At 30.2% G+C, this 21966-nt stretch overlaps 1 protein-coding gene across 1 annotated transcript; it reads left to right on the top strand.

Moving 5' to 3' along the window:
• The first annotated feature begins 2706 nt into the window (after positions 1-2706).
• aos (protein argos) lies at positions 2707-11283 on the top strand. The gene is made up of 4 exons (XM_080150683.1): positions 2707-3136; positions 6920-7090; positions 9346-9552; positions 9856-11283. Exons 1-4 carry the CDS (start codon positions 2939-2941, stop codon positions 10063-10065), a joined length of 786 nt encoding a protein of 261 aa, XP_080006809.1. The 5' UTR covers positions 2707-2938; the 3' UTR covers positions 10066-11283.
• The last annotated feature ends 10683 nt before the right edge of the window (positions 11284-21966 follow it).

Here is a 21966-nt window from a genome sequence, read left to right as displayed (position 1 = left end):
TATTCTTAGGTAACTCTAACCCTGTACTTCATTATGAGTAAGATAGGTAGACAAAACCCATTTTTGGGGCCCTTCAAAGATATTAAGTTCAAAAAGAATACAAATTCAGAAAATAAAAATGATGATATAGAGAAAGATTTCATAATGAAAAAAATTACGAGGAGGGGCAATTTATTTCTGTTGGTTCGGAAATTACAATTCTAACAAAGATAAATTTGTGCTAAGGACGATTCTAGAACAGTATATTTATTAACCAATTTTCTTAAGGACTTTGCCAATTTTATTACCAGAAAGGAGCAAAACAATAAATTGTAAATTATTCTGGTAATTTTGTTCATAATAATTGGAGGTGTACATCGATTGATTGATGGTTCATTAATATTCCTTACTTCTTAAGATGCCCTTGGGGAATGTTTTAGGAAAGTATAGGAGGAGTCAACCTACCATCTTGGATTCAAGTTTAAAGGAAAGTCTTGAAAATGTTAGGCGTAATATTTTTGCACAGGCCATCTTGGTAGGATTGATCTTCCCTTCTTACAAAACTATGTAAAACTTCCCAAAAGGATAACAAAATTGGTTATGTAAATAACGAGACTTTAGAGGACACCTAAATATAAATACATACGCTCTCTTTCATAAAATAACAAAACAAAAAGAAATATCAAAAATCTGTAAGAAAGGTCTTTTTATGTCAAAATTATGTCAAACTTAGGTTTTGTCATCCAAAAGGGAATCCATATATTTTGATTAAATAACATAAATACATGATTTTAAACTTTCAATCTGATCAATCAGTTTTAAAAAAAACATTGGGACTAATCCTAAATATAGAAAAGATTTTATTTTAAAAATATAGATGCAAAATAAGGTTGGGCCAAGTGGTTTTAAAAAGGGGGATAAGAAATTGTTATTGAGAAAGGGGGGAAGGCAGGTTTGTATGAAAGCATCTCTTTTCATTCATTTTGAGTAAGGCGAGATAGAGAGGGGGGGGGAGAGCGCAGATAGGTGATTTACACACCATCTCCCTCTCTATATCTCTCTCCTTCTCAGCAAATGATCGCTCTATGTCTATGTCTCTCGGATCTTACAGGACTCCCTAAGATATTTTTAAAAAGAAAATATTTACTTATTTAAATTATGAGAAACGTATTCCACCCATTTAAATTAAAAGTAATGCTAAATTTAACCAACCTACCCATGACAAGAATAAATTAACTATTAATTAATTATTTCTCAGTTGATTTGTTGAGCTTTACATAAAAAGAAATATTTCAACATATTATGCATTAATAGTTATTTCTCGTATCGTATTATAATCGGCTTTCCGCGAATATAGAATGTACAATTATAAGATTAAAACTAGTTTTTTTAGCCCCGTGGTGCCGAAGTCACCGGCTAAAAAAAACTGGTTTTAATCTTATGATTGTACATTTCTATATTCGTAGAAAACTGGATATAATACGATGCTAGACATAGTTTTTTCGTATGGATGAGAACCGGTTCCTATCCACCGGATTCGAATGAATACGAGAAAAACTTTTTTTTTCTTCAAAGTTGGCAATCTTTGAAACATTACAGAATCAAATTTAAAAAGTCATTCCTTTTACAAAAGCTTTGTCCTAAAACCTAAAAAGCTAAACCTAGGAAATAATTAGAATATCTCATACTTTTATATCTATACTCACTTTCCTTAATGTTGTAACAATAAAATATATCTGCAATGTAGAGCAGTTAGGTCATTTGTCTGTAGAAAAAGATCTCTGGATAGATTTTGGTGTACACAACTAAGGAAAACTTCTTACACTAACTAGGAGTTTTTTAAAACAAATGACCCTTCCGCAATTTGTGAATCTTTTAGATGCTTGGGGGGGGGGGGGGTGAAAAATTAAAATTTTTGGGGTGCCGTGATTTTTTTTATATAAAAAAGAAAGGTTTAATGTTTTTCTGTCCGTTAAGATCACAGTAACTGCTTTCTTCTTTTCAAGACGTTAATATTAAATAATCAAAATAAAATTTATTTTTTTACTTTTCAAAAAAGTAACCTAAAGATCTCGCCAACTCCTGATCTGGAAGAACTCTTTATTTTAGAGAAACTTCCACGTAGGTTCACATATGATTATAAACTATTTGATTTTAATATTAAAGTCTTAGAATGGTTTTAAGTTGACTTACTAGGATCATTTACCTAGAAGTTAGGTTCGCAGCCGATAGTTCAAAATAAGTTAATTCTTGCAGTGTGAAGTTTATAAACTTATGGGCAATTAATTTGATTCAATTTTTTTTAGTTTTTACACAGACCTTAAACTATTAATTTACATTTTATTATATCAATAAAAACAAATCTTTATAAAGGTTTAAGTTGACCTGTGGTATCCCGCTCTCTAACCCCCCATCCCTCCATCCCCCCACAACCAACCAACTCTCGCCATTCATTAACAACTAAATTTTTCATTTAGGCAACAGTCACTAAAGCTAACATTTACCCAAAATATAATAAAAATACAGATAATTTTTATTTGACAAAATAAAATATAACATGTTCTCAAAGCAAAAAAATGATTGTTAGTAAAAGCTTTCACGAAAGCTAACTTTCTTGAAATTGGGTCTAAGGTTTTTCTGTAACAATAGGATTTTGACCCTTTCAGCCTATAATTATTGTGTGATTATGATTAAAAGAAGTCTTCAGAAACATCTCAAATCTGTTGCTTTTCCATTGACAGAGGATTTCAGGATGGTTTTACAATATACACAGACAAGAATTGCGCTAGTTATTAACAAGACACCACACGGATAACATGTCATATAGCAGTGCTCAGTGCCACATTTAATATAACCATATATTATCCAAAATCAAACAATAAATTGGATAAATAAATACAAAACTGATTTTTATCATATTATAAAAGTGAGAAGCAAATAAACATAAACAAAATTAAAAATGTTATTGAAAATGTTTTCAACACAATTAATATTTCTTGCATATACTTTGAAAGTGATAATTGCTCGAAATCTTGAGGATATAATTTATGAGGACACAACACATCCCAACAGTGTTTATTCTCAATTTTCTAAACACAGCAATAATAATTTTCACCATAACAACAACAAAGATTTACGGATATTTTTTCAAACAGGGGTAAGTTCTTTTTTTACTTTTCTAATCTTAATTTAAATAAAAGTTAGTGCAAAAACAATTCAAAAAGAGTAAGTTTTATTTATTGAAGTTTTTGAAACCATTTTGTTAATTAAATATAAAAACGAAAACAAATGCTAGATAGATATTAAAGATAGAAAGCAAAAAATAGAATTTTTTGTGCTTTCGGAATGTTTTTTTAAAGCTTTAATTGCTATAGATTGTCTACATGACCTTATTGCAATCACATAAACATAAACTAGCGGCTGCATTCATAGTCGAGGGAATAAACAATTAAATTTATGAAAAGAATAGCTGAAATTAAGTCAAGGGCTTATATAAAGCTGCCCTGAAATGAGAACTGATTAGTAGGCTATCGAGATCAAAACGGAATAGACAAAAAAACACATAACTCGATTTTAGTTTTACAATGTTTGTTTGTTATTTGAATGAATGAGTATATTTGTATTAATCATGTTCAGCTACTTAGGATAGATGGATGGAAAAATAGGCATAGATAGATAGTAAGAGAAGGATAGATAGATAGTAAAAGTTTTATCTTGCGGCTACTGCCTACTTTCGCCTCTCTACTGGTGTACATCGCCTCTGGATAAAAACTTATTCATTCATTCTCCTTATAGGAGAGTTTATTATACTAACCATTACCAAACTGTTTACAAACAATCATTGCCCAAACAATCATAACAATATCTAAATGGATTTTAAAATTTAAATTTTCATTTGTATAAAGATAGGTTTACTTTTGTAAACTAGATAAGATACCCTGTGTTGGAGATAGGCATATCTATAAAATAAATTTAGTATATATGATTCCAGTTATAAATGTTTGTAAAAGTCAATTTGATATATAATCATGAAATTACAGTTTTAGGTAGCATCCTACTCTTTTTACCCCTTTTTAATTTTCCAATAAATCTCGCAGTGTGTACGCGCAATAATAATATCTTAAGCATCAAATTAGAGTCGCTTCTGACAGAGTTGCGGTACCTTTGTCCTTTTGTCTTGGACCTATTAAGTGCCCCACCCCCTTCCCCTAAATCTGATTTAGGGGCTACTAATTCTACTTATACCAACCATCCCCTGCTATTATTTCCGTAGCTTAGGTCTGACCAAATCAGTATTATGCCCCCCCCCCCCCCATCTTTTGTTTCCCTTATTTCTGTTTAATTGGTTGAGGTATATACTCAAGGGTTTATATACAAAATTATGCTCAAGGGAGAAGTCATTTAGGAGGGGGAGGGGGGGGGGTGCAAGTGGGTGGAGACTTAAGTGGTATTAGACTTTTTAAATTAGATTTTCATTGATTCGGTGCCTATGTACTCATAATATATAATTTTGACCATTTTCTTCATTTTTAAAAATGAATGGATATATTGGCCGCTTGCTTTGTAATTAAAATTGAAAATTTCCCGCCTTTTTTAAGAATAAATATTAAGAAAAACATGTCAGAAATTGATTTTGATTAAAATTTTGAAAGGGTTTTGTTTTTATGTTAAAATGGAGATGAATATTGATATTTTTCTAAATATCATGATAGGGAATATTTAATATTTGATACAACTTTCGTGTTTCATTCAAAATCCTGTTTAGAAAATTTGTATCCAACTTGCACTTCTGACCAAATTAATTTTCCCCAGACTTTGAAAAGTGAATAGTAATATGATAATATGTATTTACACCACCTAAGGCTGCTCCACTATGCAGCCTTTATACAAATTGCCATTCTCATTTCGCAAAAAAATCTCATTTTGCAATTCATTTCAAAACAAGAAGGTTTTTCTTTTCGTAACTTACTTTAACCTTAATTCTAAAGTAGTTAATTTGATATTTAGAATAGAAAAACTTACTTAAGATTTTCAAAAGTTTTAAAAAATGTTTTACTGCTTGTAAAATACTATTCTGAATTTTAAGCCGTTTTTCTAACAGGGTTTTTTTTCATTTTAAGGAAATTATTAGGATTAACATTCTAATTCAAACTTTAGTACCTATACAAGAAGAGATTTTTTTTTGTATAATTTTGGCCAACTGCACATATTAAATGGTTTTATTGACATGGCCTTTCAACCCCCTCCAAGCAACCAGAGAATTTGTTTTCAAGTGACCAATAACAAGCCCTCTTTGTTTGTATTTCTTACCTATATAAAAAAAAAGATAATTAAGATTTTTCTATTGATCTAGAGACTTTTTTGTACAGTTTGCCTAATTTAAGGGATATTTAAATATACAAAGAAACAAAGCCTACCATTGATCATTTGTGTTGTTGGCTCAATGAATGAAATTCCTAAGCCCCCTTAGTTTCCCTCTCTTTTTCTTTATTTCTTTCTTTACAAACTTCCCTTTTCTATCGCCCTAACCTTCTTTTAATGTTTAATTTTTCTCACACAAGCCCTGGAAGATGTATGTAGTATATATATATGTGGTGATGATGTATATAAAAATATATGAACGCGTTTTCCCCCCATTCATTGTTAAATTAAAGTAGATAGTGTGTAAGAGGGTAAATAACTAACATACTTTCTTCTCCAACATATTTCAATATATATATTTATATATATCCAATTCTAAACTTATATTATGTATGCATTTATAGCCTTGTGTGTAGGTACTTTTTCATAGGTTTTATTAGATTGTTAACATGGATGGAATAATGGGGAACAGCCAATTTGATGCCGCTGTATATTTTTTATGGAAAGGTTTATCATGCAATTCAAACCCAAGTTTTACCCATGTCTTATATATAAACTTAAATAATAGCTATTTTAAAAATAAATAAATTTTTAAACACAACGCATATTTGTCATAAAGATAGAATTCAAACAACCATACATTTTCTTAAAAAAATACAATAGTCAAATACTAATCACACTAAGTGATTTTTATAATTTGATGAAATTAAATATATAATTTTTATGTTGTTTTATAATGGCTGTGTGTGTGTGTGTGTGCATGCAAAGGTCGTGGGACAAATAGATAAAATATAAGAAATTTCTTCTCACCACTCTGTGACGTAAAATTATATGAATTACAGGCAGAGCCGTGTAATTTTAATTCATTTAGATTCTGAGAAAATGAAAATCATGTTTTATTACTTATCCAGAACTCATTCAAAATGAATTTTACATTCAAGCCAAAAAGAACGAATTTATTTCCTTTTCATTCTTTAAAAATGTGTTTAAATGCTTTATAAAGCATTAAAAGAATTACATGGACAAACGGGGGCAATTTAAAAAAAATAGTTTCTTTCGAATTTATTTTTTTGTGTGCAAATTATTATATGTTTTTGTTGGTTAATAGCCCCTGCCTACCCTACCTTCATAGAAATCATTAAAACAAACAGTGTGGATATTAATGGTTTTGCATCAACTTTCATCCGCACAGCAATGCAAATGATAATATTCTGACCAAAATAGCATTGTTTATAGGCATAACCATGTCATGATTTGCAATTTAGAGTAATAAAAGATATTACTTTTCTCATTTAACAAATATTATTTTATTTTTTTCAATTTTTGACCCAACCATTTAGTTTAAAGGATGTTTTGGTTTAATGTTTATTAGTGCACCTCTGCATGGTTGTATAGTTGATCATAAGTATCAGTTTGCACATTTTTATTGCCAATTTTGACCTAACTACATGCATTTTACCAACCAGATGGCTTGTAGTTATTTTTTATGTTACTGCCTAACGTTTTGCTTCATATTTATTTTCATTTCAAATATAGGTACGCTAAAAGAAAATAATTTTATAATAAATTTTTTTTTCAGAACTCTGAATCAGATTTGCCTGTTTGTTCACCGTACTCCGTGTGTGGTAAGCTTGACACATACGCTTCCCCCTGGATGGAGCAACAATGCCGCTGTCCATCTTCCAGCTGTTCAATGTCAACGCATGCGCATGATGGTCATTCCATTTCTGACAGGACAAAGCAATATAAGGTAAGTTTTTCCTCTAATATCAGATATTTGTTTAAGTAAACATAAATATTCCTTTTCAAAATAAATTTCTGTTTCTGATTGTAGAGAAATAACGTGTACATATAATTATCTACATACCAATATATAGCGCAATTTAATGATCAGATCTTTCCCTTCTTACTAAACAAGAATTATATTCCGCATTCCAAATTGAAAGGTTGCACGCCGCATCAAGAGGTATCTTTCCATATATCCATCCAGTTACAATGTCTCACAATAAAGTAACCACACAAATATTGCATTTTTTTCTTTAAAAAAAAAGACAATATTTTGAAGTCTCAAAAAGCAATAAATTTATTATTACACAAATGAAAATTTATAACGGTTGTTTTTTTCTGGTAAAAAAAGTGTAAATTTGCTTGTTTGCAAAAACTTCTATTCTGATTGTTATGTTGTGCAAAGCTTATCATTGATCTTGAGAATGTAAATATATATTACAATTAATTTGCAAATGGACTTTATGAAAGGACATGATGCATTCTTTATTGCCTAGCGGAATTTAATGCTTTACATGTGTTTTTAAATTGATTTTAAACACTTTTTTTGTCAATTGTAATTTAGGAAGATGAAAACAGATCCTAATTTAAAACATTAAAAAAATCTAATGTACTAAAAAATTTTAAAACCATGAATTTGAATCATGAATGACCACTATGTAGATAGCTTGAGTGTGAGTGAGTGTGTTAAAGCAAGTTCTTGTTTACTTGAAATTTGAGATTTTTATTTGTGTATGTGCCCAAACCCCCTCGTTCTAAAGCCACCATTCCCATCCCCTTGAATTTCCCCACCTTAATATCCGGCTTCAATTCAACTTCTTCCCTTAATCCCACACCCAACCCCCCCAACCCACCACTAGCTCATGAATGATACAAATCAAATAACAAATTTATTTAATTAATTCTAAGGACCAAAACAAGTACTCAACAAACTTTTATGAGTGATTGTTCCATTGTTTGTTTTCATTATGACCTTAACAAAATTAAAATATTACCATTCAACAAAGTTGCTTTATTCACAAGTAATCATTAAGCATTCCCATTTTCGTCTGGCAGTATAATTCTTTTGTAGCATTTTTATTGGGCCATATAACCCTCCATGCTATAATATAACAAGTTTAATTCAACCTCTGCCTCAGATAAACAGTAAAAAAAGATTTACATTCCTTAAAAATTGCTCAATTACCAAATGGATGTAAAAGTGAATAAAAAATATTTTTGCCCGCATATTTTTTATTTGAACCAAAAAAGTGCAAATTCACTGTGATGGCTGGAAAAAATGGGCTAAATTTACCCCCATTCCTACCAGCCTATGATGATATGTATTGAATCTGGTTTTTGTTCCATCTTGCTGCCATCAATTTTATGACATGCTTCAAACTAAATTGCCCAGCTGTATCAGGGATTAGGGGGAATGCAATGGTTAGTGTAAATCAAAATGATTCAAGGCACACAAACAAACAAAAGATGTCTAGGTAGTTAGAGGATTTTATTTATCTTTTATACTAAACTTTTATATAATAATTTTAAAGGAAGGAAATAACTGGCTGTGTCTGGATGTTTTTCTTTCAAAGTAACTGTCCCTTAATCCCTGGCTATATGTGCATTCATTGAAATACTTGAATAGGAAAGGGTAGTGAAAGATATCTACATACATTGTAATATTCAAAATAGCCTTTCATCGCTGCAAGAATGCCTCAAGGAAAGAGGACAAAATTATAAAATAAATAGTATAATATCATACCAAAAAAAGAAGAGTTTTAAGCAAATATTTTTTTAGTAAATCATGAGACAAAAAAAATTTAAAAAGAATTTATTAAGCGCTGTTGAAATAAACCAAAAATAGTATTAATATTTCCCCTTTTTACTGTTAAACTATGTATTTCTTTTTTTAGAATAGATATATCTGTTATTGTACTGTAATATCCTCAGTTCGTAAAATGTTGAATGTGCTGCACATACTTTAATTTATTCACTATCAAATACAACATTTTTACCTGCAAATCTTGTTCTATAGGGTTTCAATTTATTCATTTTAACTTAAGGTTTCAAAATATTTTTTTTTATGTTTAAATGCATTATGTACCTATCTAAGCATTAGATAAATAAACTAACTATTTAGATATATTTGAAAGATTGCAGTTTCTTGTAATTTTCGGTTTTAATTTGGAGGTTTGTATCCTATTTATTTTATTGTATTTAAATGTTTCATTATTTTAGATTTGCGAGCCAGTGAAGCGACTGAAGCGGTGTAAATATTTCCGCGACGTGACCTGGACGAATATTGTGTACCCGGACAACAGCACCCAGCAGATCATGCACTGCAGGTGTCCTAAGAACTCCGTGGCCTACCTGGTCAAGAGACACACCTACGAGACCGAGGGTGGGGTGGGATACCAGTTCAGCTTCGCCTGCTCACCACAAACTGTAAGTATTATTTGTTTGTCTTGTTTTATTTTTCTTTCGTGAATTTCATTAAATAAAAATCAAGGTTTTCTAAACAGATAGCGGGATACACAACGTACATTATTTAGATATGTCTATCTGCATACAAAACTTTGGAAACGATTCATTCAAAATATTTAAAAATTTGCATATTCAAAATAAATGAATAAGAAATAAATTCCTTCTTGTGTTTTGAACACACAAAAACAAAAAATCTAATGCTTAGAATCTGCCACTCTGTTTGTTTTGTTCGACCAAAAAATTTATGTATATTATTTATTTCAGAAACTGAAGTGCCAACGTAAAGAGCCCTGCCGACTTTTCTCAGTGAAAAAATCTACAGGTCGACCTGACGTGGATGAGGTGACCATGTCCACCTTGTGTAGCTGTCCACACAACCACAGATGTCCTAAACATCACCTGGATGTTGGAGTAGTTCCTGGCAGGATTTACAGCGAGGATGTGGTAAGGACCTACAGTGGATACTGCATGTAGATTCCATCCTGTTGTCCTGCCAGCCAACCTGCCAGCAAACACATAAGCCTCCAGTTTTATACCTACAGACATATACACATACAATTATAAAATACAAGTCATCGTCAAACTATAAAATGACAATTTTTAATTCTATTTTTCTAGCTAGACTCTGAAGCATTTTATAAATAATTTTAATTGTAACAACCATCAAAAATCGTTGGTAAATTACAATAATAAAAGTGACAAAAAAACATTGGACTCAAATGAGAAAATATTTTTAGACCATCAAACTAAACTGTGATTCTATCTATTTTTTTCTAAAATATTGATTATTGTGCTGACTTATTCAATATGTTAATTCATTGATAGTTGCTACATTGACTGATTTCTTCTTTATTAAGACTGCTGCCGTTTGGAATATTTAAATCAATATTTTCTTTCAATTAGGTTTACAACATTTTTTATTTAAAACTGAAAATCAAATTTCAATGTATTTTTTTATATTGTTGGCCTAATATCCTGTAGTAGGTCTTTTCCCGGTGATTTTTATAAATATATAGTAGGTACATTTTCTCTTTTTTAAATTTTATGTTATGCTTTTTTTAAACATTTTTATGATTTAAAAAAGATAAGGTACAGATTCAAGTGCCATTTAACCTTATAATCATTTTACTCACAATTTAAAACTATGCATTAAAAGGTTTAAAAGTTACGAAATCTCTTCTACAACGAATATTAAATCAAAAGTATTTTATATCAAACTATAATCAATATTAAAATCATTTCTTGAGTAAGTTATTAATTATATTTGTAAGGCATTTTATTATTTTATACATATGTGCTTTATTTTCTACATAAATTAGCATGATTACTATATGTAAAATAAATTATTTCAACAATTTTTATATTATAAAACTTATGGTAAAGCAAAGCATACCTAAATATATATCAGTTGGGTGGATGGGGATATTTTTGTTTACATTTGTTTAAATTTTCAAAGCCAATTTTATATATTAGTTTAAGATTAAAGGGGTTGTAATAAATATTTCTTTTCTTATAAAAATTTGCCTACCCTCTTAACTGATATATAATATAATATGTACTGTCATATTTTGATTATAAATAATCAGCTTCCTATACTGTGATAATGTTCATTGGAATCATATTCCTTATTATCAATAATAAATATTATGTCAATAAATTATTTCAAATAAAATACATTTTAATAATTAAAACCACCAAATGTAGATTACGGTAGCTAGTTACTGTTAGCCTAAGATATCTAATACAAATGTTTAATCTCTGAAAAAAACAAGGATGACAACATCCATATAAGCAAAGTTTTGAAACAGTGCAGTCGGACAAACGATTAACACTTTTAGAGGGTCATAACTGTGTAAGCAGAATATAAATTTTTAGGTCTTAACAAAATTTTAAGTAAATTTTTTTGAAAAAAAAACAGCTTAAATACAGGATACTGTTTAAGTACATACTTAAATCTTAGGACTTAATTATAGAGATGCTTCACTTCCAAGTTTAAAATGGATAGAACAATTCTAAGATGACTAACTGAATGAAAAGAACTATCCACTACTGACGGTTCAACCTTAATTATAGAAAAGCTTCGCTTCCAAAAACGTTAATGGTTTAACCGTTGGTGAGATCTTAAGGGACGAACAGACAGACATCTCACTACGTTAATATTATAGACTAAAGGCTGCGTCACTTCAGGAATCCAGGGGCACTATAAAAATGGTTAACCCTCCACCTGAATATTAGTTGTAAAAAAGGTTATATTTTTTGGGAGTGAATTAGAAAAATTTTCTTGGAGCCTTTTCCCTGATAAATAAATATCTTCAAGACCTACAAGAGGATTTATTATAAAGGAGAGCCCTATCGTTTCTGCGTTTAGCAATATCTTTTGCTACAAATACAGACAGACTGACATCCTGTTACTTTAGATACAGAATAGATTACTTTTGCCTTTGATAGGTTCTGAAAGCTCGAAGTAAATAATATAAATTTATCAATTTAACTTCTAAATAATTTTATATTTATAAGCAGAGAGTGGCATTTTCTACAATGTAAAGTAGTAAGGTATTTTGTTTAGACCTTAGGATCCCAGTCACCTCCAAAGGTTTTTAGGGAAGATTTACAGAGGTCTTAGGATGGGCTAGTAGAGTCCATTTCTTAAAGAAAAAAGGCGATATATTTGTTTTCAATATGCTTAATTTAGTTCAAACTTAGAGAATCTAGAATAGAGGTTGCGTGAATACATAAAACTCAATTTATACTAAATACAAATTGAATGATTGTATGTTTTATCTATTAGAAATAATTTTTTAAACCTCAAACTCATGGTTTTTTTGCTTGTTAAGGAAGAACTAAGAGATCCTATCATTATATACTCTTTAAAAAATTAGAATTGCTTTAAAAAGCTCTAAAAGTCGAAATCGTTTTCACTTTTTTGATTGCTAACTGGTCTTGACATATAAAAACAAATTGAAAAATTACATCATTTTTGAAACCCTGAGCACATTTAGATTCTTCATTCTACCTTTAAAAGCTATGATAAACATAATGATGTAGGCTAAATTGGATGCTCTTTAGTTGTCTTCTGATACGTAAATAATTATTATTGTCAGAAATCACACTTTCCCTTCTTATCATGGATTGAAAAAAATTAAACTTTCTGCTTTTTTTTCCTTAGAAATTTCATATACCCCAAACTGCTTTGCTCTCTGGTAATGGAAACCCTCAATAATACCTAGAAGATGAGCAAAAAACATATCCCCCATGGCGATACAGACTACAGACGGACCAACAGACAGACAAAATAATAAATTGAGTAGCTTCGCTCCTACAAAAACAACATCCTGCGACTCTTATAAAGACAGGAGATGATATTATTTATCTATGCATTATCTAAAGCAAATCGTTTGCTAGCACGCTTTGAAAAAATGAAAATACCATGGTATCAAAATAATCTAGGCTGTAGTGTTATTATGTAATCAATACTCATTCATTTTAGATAAACATTCATTCTATTTTAAAAACAAGCTGCTTGTAAGTCATTTCCCATTGAAATATATGCCTTTTTACTGGCTTTTTGGAACCAAAGCACTACTCAAACTGTTTGTAGACTGAAATCTAATTTCAAATTAATTTGATTATTTAAAGTAATAAAAAATTAAGATTTTATTAATTGGAGTTGGTTGGAGTGTATTTTTATACTTCCAATGGGCTAACATTCAGTCCCTGTTTGAATATAAGAATAGTAAAATTCTTGAATGATTTTTATTAGTTACTACTGAAATATTGTTAAAATTAAACATCATGTCAAAGAAAAAAAAGCAATCAATTTTTGTGTAGAATTCATGTAAATTTGCACTTAAATTGCAATCATAAGACCCTTATCATTAGGACATATAGAACTCTAAATTATAATTATCCCCAAAAATTCTATAACTCGTTGGCTTAACAACTTTTGAGAATTTTATAAATTCTTGATTGGGTTGTACAAACTAACAATGTCCAAACTAAAAATTTGTATCTACATTATCGGTAATTTTATTTATCTTAATTGAGGGTTTAAATCAAATTATCGTCCATTATTCTATCTCTTAATTTACCTGATAAAATCTGACAAAATTAAAACTAAGCTTCCCGTAAAATTATAAACTAATTTCCTTCTAAAAAATAGTTTGGTTCTTGTTTTAAAATAATGATAGTTGCATTTGAGAAGATCATTAATAATAAATAATGCAGAACCATTTTTTCTACCACTGCACCCAACACCAGAGGTTAAGAATCATCTTCATAAAACAAAATCAGAGTTAAACATGATATGAAGAGACATGAAATACCTGAAAAATAGTTTAAAACCATACCTCAGACTTATTAATATTTGAAGGGACATAGGAGGGATGAAAAATAGTTTGAAACCATACCCAGACTTATTAATAATAATAAAATAGCCTAAAGCCATCTCAGGACCCATAAGAAGCTTCACTGTAAAGGAGAACCTCTGTTCTGCGATTAGTGAGATCCTTAGCTTCAGACAAAAAAAAATTACTAACTTATATAATTAGATAGATGGCAAAATTAACATCCAATGTGAGATGGTTATTAACATGAACCCAAATTCGGAATTTGTAATGGGCATGAGGAGTAATGCAGAAAACCAATTTCTTGATCACAAGTACTATGTAAGTATGAAAATATGTATTTTTCCATTATAAAAAGTTCTACCTGATAATGGGTTAAACTTGTCAATAACGGCACTTTTCTGACAAAGCAGTGTTAAATATATTTTAACGCTTTTATTTAAGACACGGGTTTGACAGAGATTTGTCCCTATCACCTCTTTGATAACAAAGATAAATTTATTTCATAAGAAAATATTGTAAGTCTTTTACTTTAAAGTTTAATTAAACCATCTCATAATTTTTGTTCAGAATTTGTGTTCCTATTTTTGCACAATATACATTAGAGTTATATTTTCCTTTTAACATCCAAAAGTACAAATGTTTACTGTAATAAAAGAAATCTTTTTTCATTTGTAAAAAAATTGGTGAAATTTTGTAAGAAATTAAGGTTACAAACATTCATATAAAATAGGTTAAAGCACAAAAAAGAAGATTTCTACAGTTACTTCTTATTTTAAATCTACTTTAAAGAAATGTTCTCTAAGATAGGTCAGATCAACTTGAATCATTTCCAAGCTCCCCTTATAATTTTGGAGTGATAAGTTGTCTTAACCTCTTTTCGAGGAAGCTTTGTGTTTATCAAGATCGAAATTAATTTCCTTATTCACAATTCCAATTCAGCGAAAATGTCGTCTTTGTTTGACTTTCCTTTCCTAAAGAGACGCGGCATGGAATGTTGTTGATGTTTTGGTGTCTCCACGTTCTTTACTTTTGAATGATATGTGAGTGGATGAAGATTTCGGAGAATAAAGTCGGGCCTATCATTGGTCTCATAGTGCGTGAACAACCCTAGTATACCAGGTGTTTTAACCATAAGAACTTCAGGTAGATTTTTCTTCATTTTACAAATAAATTGAATGGCGTATAGGACGGATTTATTAAGTTTAAAGGCTTTAGCCAGCTACACATGAAACTTTATTATGATTCAATTATTATGTTTTAGTAATTTTTATGTGCCTTTGTTTTTGCATTTAACAATGATCTATTAAACCAAATAATTTTCCTTTAAAGCCAAAGTACCCAAAGATTCTTAACCGTAGAAAAAAAGATTTTTAAAAAAGCAAATAATATTACGCGGTTATAAAAACTGGAATTTTGTATTAATTGATTTTGTAATTTCAGGACTTTGAAATAGTTTGTATCAATAAATCTATACTCAAACCTGCTGTTGAAACTTGATGGTTCCTGGTGTTGGGGGATTTGTCCGTAAGACTAAGATCTCTAGAACTTCCCGCGAATTCGGAAGTCACACTTAACCAAAGTGTCATGGTTAAGACATAAGTAAAGCAGATAACTTGCAAAAACACATGTAAGACAAAAGTGTGTAGAAAGGGGGTGTAGGGGATGTATTAACCCACCTGGAAAATTAAGAGGCTATAATAACAAACGGAGGAGTCAAATTAAAAAGTTACACCCCCATCGCAAAACCCTGGTCGCGCATCTGATTTTAGATTCTAATTACAAAGAATTATTTTTTTTACAGTGGAGATAATGTAATTTTAGCCCAACCTAGGAATATTAATCAACTTAAGCTTTATGCAACAGCATAGAAACGTTTGCATTAAAACTAAATAGATTTACTACTGCTTTCCAAGATTTTTTTCTAATCGCATGATGATAATCTGTTACTTTATCATTTGGATAAATTGATGTAGGTACACCGCTAATTACAACATTACTCCGTATATAGAAAATAATTATTGGTGGAAAGGTTTGAACACTGCTAGTTTGTACCAAGATTTGAAAATTGTCCAAAACGTTTTTTGCCAACGAATAAAAGTGTGTTTTTGGGACATTTGGGACCCTCCCCCAAAATAGCTATAAACTTTCTTTGCAGCTATGATAAGCTTTCTGCAAAGAAAAAAGATTTTGCGGTTAACTAGATCCTTCGCTACAGTCACATACACACAAACACATCCAGATATAAAAGTCAAAAGATGAAGCAGCTGGTAAAACAATAAGAGTATTTAATGAATAGTTTTCTGAAACACTGTTCAATTATATAAATATCTTCGCTAGACAAAATACGAGCAAATTAAAATGTTTATTTATGTTCTTATGCAGGGAATGAATGGCTTTAAATTGGTAAATTGTGCTCTTCTTTAAAATTATATTCAGATGAAAACACTTTAATGAATATCTTTTTGTTTTTCATTGAAATAATTAATTGCTTCGCCCTTATCCTCTATGGGGGGACGGGGAAGATCAGAAAAATGGCCTAAAACCAACAAGATTTTAGCTTCATATTATAGGATGACAGTATCTTTGAATTGCAATTTAAAATAAAATTTGATTTATTTATCTACGGGCTGAAAAAGTTAAATGTTAGAAATAATTAAGTAAGCTTAATTATAATGGAAACGACCATATTCCGTTTTCCATGTGTCATTTACGTACAGGCAAACAGATATGGTCAGAAAAAAAAATAAGTTATCATATTAATTGATCAGGATAATTATTACAAAATATTTCCGAAGCATATCTCAAACAGAATTCTAGATAATCCCATTTAACAAACAGTCATGTACCAACTGGTAATAGGATGTAATTTCTTACAGCGTTACATAACTGAAAAATAGAATGAGTTATGAACAGACATAACTAGAAAAGAGTAACTTTACAAACTAAAATAATTATTGAGTGACTTTGTTCCAATCTCAAATGTTTCAATACCTTTTATCATTTAAATACCGAGCCCTAATTTAGGGTCCCAATGAATTAGACTAAATAGAGCAGGGATGGAGGGGACATTGAACTTAAATTACACTGATTTCCAAAGTTTAGTAACCATGTTTTCATATTCGTTGGCTTAAAACGTTTGTTACTCTTATTGAATTTTGATTGGTGAACAAACTTTTTATCTAGAAAAGTGGTAATTTTGATTAAAATCAATGTAAATGTATATCAATTTATCCCTGAAATAGAGAGAAGGAGGATGTTACCATTCAATAAACAACTAAACTATTTTGGTCTTCATACATTTTTACAAATTTTGATCAAACACGGACGATGACATCCGACAGTGGAGTGTATAACATAATCTTTTTTAGCAAGGAATTTTTAAGGTTCAAATATAATGGATGATAAATTTAAGTTTATTCCTATTTAAGATAAATAAATAAAATTTATTTTGGTATAGATAATAATTTAATCAGTGAGTTTGAAAACTGCTAATTTGTACAACCCAATCAGGATATAATAACAGTGACAACATTTTGGTGGAAATGTGGGAAGACCAATCAATTTGACCCTAAAAAAAACTTGCTCACTGCTTTAATTGACTTGAAGATATTTGGATTTTATGAGTCTAGATTGTTGAAAATTTCAGCCCACAAAATTTGCCTTATCTTACTGCGGAGCTATTAAAAATAAGCAAAATCTCTTAATTCTGTAATTCATGCAAGGGCCATCTTTTTAAAATGAATATTGAAAACAAATAACATGTAGAAGGACTTTACTTTGAAACTAATAACCAAACATTCAATTTCATAGCTTCCAATAACTATTTAAAATTTGTCAAACTGTATTTGGTTATTTAGCCAATATTTCAGTTTTATATTATTTGTTCTTTTTTAATACTAGACAATAGCAATGAGGGAGGGGGGGGGGACATTGGGCTGTATATTACATTGGTCTTCATAGTTTCAAAATAACGTTTTCTTGTTTGTTGGCTAAACAACTTTGGGGACTCTTATTGACTTTTGATTGATGCTGTGAGTATTGGTGCAAAAAATATGACGTAACAAAAAAAATTAGCCAATGAGAGGCCGTTAATGACCAATGGTAAAATTTATAGTGGCCTCTCATTGGCTATTTTTTTTTGTTACGTCATATTTTTTGCACCAATACTCACAGCATCCTTTTGATTGGTTAGATCAATAAGTTGAGTGTCGTTCAACCACTAATTGTTATCTAAAGAAGGGGTTATATTGTGTATCATAACGAATGTACATCAATAAATCGGTCATTGTCTTATCCCTTTAAATCTCTGAGACAATAGACAACAATAGAAAGATTAAAACATGCTTTTTCTAAGTAGATCTAGGCCTATTAAACTCGTGGGAGTGTGTGCTTCTCAGGAAAAAAGGAATTATGAGTAAAGCATTCCATTTTTTAAAGTTTTAATAGCGATATATGGTCATTCTGTCTGCCTGTCGGTGATGAAAGGGTCCTTCGATTTTTTATATATCCATTCCGAATATGTGTATGATAAAAAAATACTCGGAATGACCTATCGATGGAGTGAGTGGCAAAAGTACCAGAAGCTCGATAAATTAAACACAGTGCGTTCGAAGGTGGTTTGACTTTTGTGTCAGAACCTAAATTTGGACATAGTGCATTTCATTACCCTAGGTTAGGTAACTTCATTTCAATTTTCAATAAAATCTAAAATGCAGCCGTTTTTGAGAAAATTATATTTGAAAATTTCAGGTTCAATTTTCATCCCCTAGGAGTTACCGCATAATCATGACAAGAAAAGCAAAGATTAATTATTTAAAATTTTGAACAAGTTTGCTTTTATGAAGTCTTTCATAAAACCTCTCTATATATGATTTATTTAAGGCTGAATTTCCTAGACCTTATCAAAGCAACTGATAAAAATGGCCATTAATTAACTCCAGGAGTGTTTTTTTGAAGAACCTTATCAAAGCAAACTTGTTCAAAATTTTAAAAAAATAATCTTTTCTTTTCTTATCATGATTATGTAGTAACTCCTAGGGGATGAAAATTGAACTGAAATTTTCAAATCTAATTTTCTCTAAAACGGCTGCATTTTAGATTTTATTGAAAATTGAAATGAAGTTACCTAACCTTTCATTGAAAAGTGAAATTAAGTTACCTAACCTAGGGTAATGCAATGCACTATGTCCCAATTTAGGTTCTGACACAAAAGTCAAAGCACCTTCGAACGCTCTGTGTAAATGTATATTGAATATTATTAGACGTGCCAAATAACATTATTTTAAGTCCATGCGATGGTTATTACTGAGGGAAAATAATATATTTTTCGTCGGTCGACCTTGCTGTATTGCATTTAAAGATTGTAAAATCAACATGGATAAAGTGTAACAATATGCATTTTTGTTTACAAATTTTATAATCTTTATTTCAATGTTTTTTTAAATAGTCACAAAACAATACTTTATTACTGATATGAAAAAATCCAATGCTGTGTTTGCATAAATATTACAGATAGTTCAATATAAAAAAGAAATATTTCAAGTACCAATAACATTTACTTGAGTAGGTGTAATATTTAATTATTTTTTTTTAATATGCTTTAACAAATTAGTAAATCAACACAGTTATACTGAAAGAAAATTATATTACAAAATCAAAATCTTAAGGAGAAAAAAAGTTAATAGGAATTCAAAAAATCTACTGAAAATTCTATGTATATATCAAGAATGTCTAATAAATGAAAAACGTAAATTTTAAAACAACAAGGATGACAACATCCATAAAAGCAAAGCTCTGAAACGGTAGGACAATAAGCATTAACACTGTATAAATTGCGTGATGCAGGATAATGTTTAAGGACATACTTGCATTTTTAGGACTTAATTATAGAATCGCTTCGCTTATAATATTGTACTTTGTTGTCTCAGGAATCAGTATACCAAAAATCAGATCTATCGGATAATTTGATCATATAAAAATTTGTTAAAACAAGGATGACAACATCCATAAAAGCGAAGCACTGAAACGGTAGGACAAACGGACATTAACACTTACATAGTGTCAGAACTGAATAATCAGAATATGAATGTGTAAGAGTCGATGCAAAATTTTAAGTAAATTTGTTGAAAAACTCCTTTATACAGGATAATGTTTATGGACATACTTACATTTTTAGGACTTGATTATAGAGTTGCTTCGCTTATAACATTATACTTTGTTGTCCAAGGAATCAATATACCAAAAATCAGATCAATCTGATAATTAGATCAAATAAAAATTTGATGTTAAAAAAGTAAAAAAAAATCAACATGTTTAAAATGGACGTACGGACATTTCGGTAATGATTATAGAGTTGATACGCTTTCTAAATTGTACCTAACTACTAAAGGAATCACCATGCAAAATTTGAAATCGATAGGACAATTCTAACCTGCCTAAATTAACGAAAAAAGCTATCCGTTACGGACGTACGGACGGACCGACCCTTATTATAGAAAAGCTTCGCTTTTAAAAGATATAAATAAACAGGTTGAAAATGGACGCACATGCATTCTGGTAACGATTATATTGTTGCTACGCTTTTGTATTTAACTACTACAGGAATCTCCATGCAAAATTTGAAATTGATAGGACAAAAAGCTATCCTTCACGGACGGGCGGACGTACAGACGGACGAACCGACCCTAATTATAGAAAGCTTCGTTTCTAAAAAAAATCAAAAGTGATGAAATAACATATATTCCTTTTTGAGGCCTAGCTTCGTAAATGATAAAAACGTCGTAGTAAAGTAGCAAGAAAATAACCAAAATAATGCGCATCACCACAAAGTTTTGTAAGGACAATAGACATAGACCGTAGAGTAACATTAAATGTCTCGTTTTATAGGCCTCAAAAATCTAAATTCTTGTTTTATCTGTTGCTTTAGAAATTTACTTTTTGAGTATTGAACCAATGCTAAACTTCCCTTTAATAATCATTTATTCTTTTATATAATACAAGCATCATTGTTTCATCTGGTTCTTTACCTTAAAGTTCATTACGAACGACCCACCCCACCTATTTATGAAAAAAACAATTAAAAAAGGTAAAGCGGGTCGTTTTTTAATTCCGATCCTAACCCTGCGGTTAAAAAACAAACCCTCGAAAAACTACCCCCCAGTCGCCCTCATTTTATTCAATTTGGGGAGGAGATTATGCTCGTCTAAGAAACCGTTAAACACCTTTTTCAAGCCCTTAGTTATCTATGTTATTGCATCTATTATAATTACGCAAATTCATGAATGATTTAGGGTTTACCATTCATTCAGTCAAATCTGTGGCGTCATCTTTGCATACTATAAATACATACAATACCAATTTTATAACAGAGGCACAACATTTTAAGGATTCTTAACTTTGTAAAGTACCATGAATTTTTTGCATCTATTCTTTTATTTGCTTCACAATTGAAGTTTGGTGACATTAAAGCTTTTTTTCAAACATACTGTTGTAGTTTTTTGTTTTATTATAAACTAGCGGCTACGCCCTCAGAGGCCTAAGGAGTGTTATTTTTTTTAGGTGCGATTTCTCATGGTAGGGTGCTAATACCCTCCCCCAAAATAGTGATAAACCTTCCCAGGATCTATGCTGAGAAGCTACCCTGTAAAGTGGTTAGCAAGATCCTTTGGTAAAGACACACACAGACACAAAAAGATCCTGTTACTCTATTATAATTTTATATCACAGAAAATCCTTTCTATCTTCCTTACCACAGCAAAAATGATCACAATTATGATAATACATATTGTTTTCTCAAATCTTACAGTACAAATTTCTTACTGCTATTTCTTAATGGGGGAATTATTGAGGCATTTTATCAATGTGCCTTGTTGTATATTCTATATTATAAATATAGGCATAGAGTAAAAAGTGTGGGCCTTGCAAGTATATTCAAATATATATTTCTTCAACAAATAATAACGTTGATTTCAAACTGGCCAAAGAAGTTGTTGTGTCTATGTAATATTTCTAGAGTGCTTAACATTTTTAC

This window comes from Acartia tonsa, chromosome 2, assembly GCF_053477335.1.
Source record: "Acartia tonsa isolate MP-2025a chromosome 2, ASM5347733v1, whole genome shotgun sequence".
Classification (NCBI taxonomy): Eukaryota; Metazoa; Arthropoda; class Copepoda; order Calanoida; family Acartiidae; genus Acartia; species Acartia tonsa.
Note: the sequence above shows the minus strand (reverse complement) of the source record. Positions and strands in the feature narration are given on the sequence as shown.

What these genes read in the sequence shown, in the direction of transcription:
- aos (XM_080150683.1), top strand. Translation starts at nt 2,939, where the DNA reads ATGTTATTGAAAATGTTTTCAACACAATTAATATTTCTTGCATATACT. An exon ending in GGATATTTTTTCAAACAGGG is followed by an intron (nt 3,137 to 6,919) that starts GTAAGTTCTTTT and finishes TTTTTTTTTCAG; the next exon opens with AACTCTGAATCAGATTTGCC. An exon ending in TCGCCTGCTCACCACAAACT is followed by an intron (nt 9,553 to 9,855) that starts GTAAGTATTATT and finishes TATTTATTTCAG; the next exon opens with AAACTGAAGTGCCAACGTAA.